At 44.3% G+C, this 2,145-nt stretch overlaps 2 protein-coding genes across 2 annotated transcripts in view; both read right to left on the reverse strand.

Annotated features, from left to right (window-relative positions):
• Pmar_PMAR000457 (tRNA pseudouridine synthase D, putative) overlaps window positions 1–233 on the reverse strand; it is a gene marked incomplete at both ends in the record, with an annotated part of 4,094 nt that extends 3,861 nt beyond the window's left edge. Inside the window, one exon of the mRNA XM_002776554.1 lies at window positions 127–233. Within this exon, the coding sequence (XP_002776600.1) occupies window positions 127–233 (107 nt within the window). The remainder of the gene's footprint in view (window positions 1–126) is intronic.
• A 1,625-nt stretch (window positions 234–1,858) lies between these two features.
• Pmar_PMAR000458 (2Fe-2S ferredoxin, putative) overlaps window positions 1,859–2,145 on the reverse strand; it is a gene marked incomplete at both ends in the record, with an annotated part of 1,050 nt that continues 763 nt past the window's right edge. The window contains one exon of the mRNA XM_002776555.1: window positions 1,859–1,984. Within this exon, the coding sequence (XP_002776601.1) occupies window positions 1,859–1,984 (126 nt within the window). The remainder of the gene's footprint in view (window positions 1,985–2,145) is intronic.

The raw sequence follows: 2,145 nt of genomic DNA on the forward strand, positions 1-2,145 counted from the left end.
CGGGTAGAAGTGTCCTCAAACCAACAAAAAATTCCCAAAAATTTTCCTCACAAAATTTCATATCTCCACTAATACATGTAGTTAACCATGTTCATATTTTCCCACACTTTTGTTAACTACGCTTACCCTTCCCAAAAGGCTTTCCTGAGCTCTTCAGTTGAGTCTGCAGATCCAGGCGAAGGAGTCTCCTCAATGCTATCAATAGGAGCATACGATTCCAACCTGGCCGGCATCAATCCTTCCTCAAAACTTCAAGCAAAAATGGGAATTTTTTTACCCAAAAAATGTCAATTTTCTACTCAGAAAAGGTATTTTTTCAACCAAAAGAGTTCAATTTTTTTACTCGAAAAAGATCAATTTATCTATCTAAAGAAAGTCGATTCTTCCTACTCAGAAAAGGTCATTTTTTAATCAAAAGAGGTCAATTTTTCCTCCCGAAAATCGTGCATGCGGAAGCTCACTTATGCATAGTCTGCATTTGCATGAGTTCCTCCACTTCTTTCCAACCATCTACTCCCGTCTCGAACGGCAGTCGGGCTACTCTACCATCAATACCGACCTCGCGGACTTCCCAATCTTTTATCTACCAGGAAGGCACCCATCGCACAAAAACTCAACTGGTCTCCCGCTGAGTCACTGAATGCTACACTGCTGGGCGAGCGCGATCTCAACATTTTTTAAGACTGTCCCGTTTGCAGTACAGTTGGCCCTCAGCTGAGCTGCGTTAGATATTCGTATATTCTGTAATACTACAAGTAACGTAAATGAGTTATTCATCCCTCGAGTCGAGTGGATTGTGTTAACGGTTACATAATCTTGACATACTTCCCTGATGATGTAACTGTCAGCTCCTTGGCGATCTTCATCTCATTACTGTAGTATTCACCGCTTATCCTTGCCTCGCTCTTGATCAATGTATGGCTACGCACCCGCTGGAATCTTACAAGTTGAGTTCTCCCGCAGTGAACTCAGTATAACACTTGTGACTTTTTCCGTGCATTGCTTTGTACGAAGTTAGTCCTCCACTATTGCGCCGATATATTGCGATATATTACGGAACGCGTCTTTGCTTGTCTAATACGTAGTTGATCCTTCTCCCCATCCTATAACAGTTACCAAAACTGTGACTTTTAGAAAAGCACAAATATTCTGGAAAAAGGCCCGTGCCGGGGATCGAACCCGGACTGCCTGTTCCACATCGATTCAGGCCGCGTCTAGTGACGTGAAGAAGACATTCAACACACATTACCCGATACAGAATAGTCGTGGATCTCTCCTCGAAAACCCCCAGTATGTATATCGTTGCTCCAAAGAGTGCAGTCGATGAATTTATAAAATCAATCTATGTTCATTTTCCTCAGCTGAGCTCGGCAGTTTCCCCACTAACTATAGGAGTTTATACAAGTACTCGGGTAGAAATTTTCAGAAACCCACGAGAATTTCCTGAATTTTCTCATAATTTTCGTGCACTTTGACGTCACCTTCACTTTGACACGACCACCGATGCGCTGCATATCGATGAACTCAGTTATCCCAACACTATCGTACGATGGATAGCTCGGCAGCACTCGCGCTCGACTCCGTTGCCGTACCTATACACAAGAATTAAGTCCTGGTTAAACGATGATACAGGACCTCGCCAGCAACGGGCAGCTTCCATCTATGTGTTGGTCTTGAGCCTCCTTCTTGGGAGCTCGCCACCATGCTACTACTACTACAACATCCTCTGTATGTGGCTCGAAGTACCTGATGCCACTCGGGAAGTCGGGTGAGCATCGAGAGGAGCGAAAACTTGACTGTCGAAAAGCCCAACATTGATCGATCGCGAATGACCTTGTCGAATGAGACTCTCCTAGAACTACCCGAAAAACGGATGCCACAATTGGATTTTTCCCGGCTGAGCAACCGTTATTCGCATAACAATGAAACATTCAACCATACCATCGACAGCATCACCAGGGAGAGCACAAGTGCTTTTCAAAGCCTAGCCGCCATACCGTAATAAGCAATCCAATACTGACCCCTTAAACACTGCACTCTGGCCCCTCATCCTATACTCCACTAAGGCGTGTGTAGTATCATAGACCCGAACGGTTATAGAACGACAGGAAAAGGAAGTTTTTCCCCGTGTAAAATCAACCCAAA

Source organism: Perkinsus marinus (genome assembly GCF_000006405.1).
Source record: "Perkinsus marinus ATCC 50983 genomic scaffold scf_1104296953336, whole genome shotgun sequence".
In the NCBI taxonomy this organism is placed as follows: domain Eukaryota; phylum Perkinsozoa; order Perkinsida; family Perkinsidae; genus Perkinsus; species Perkinsus marinus.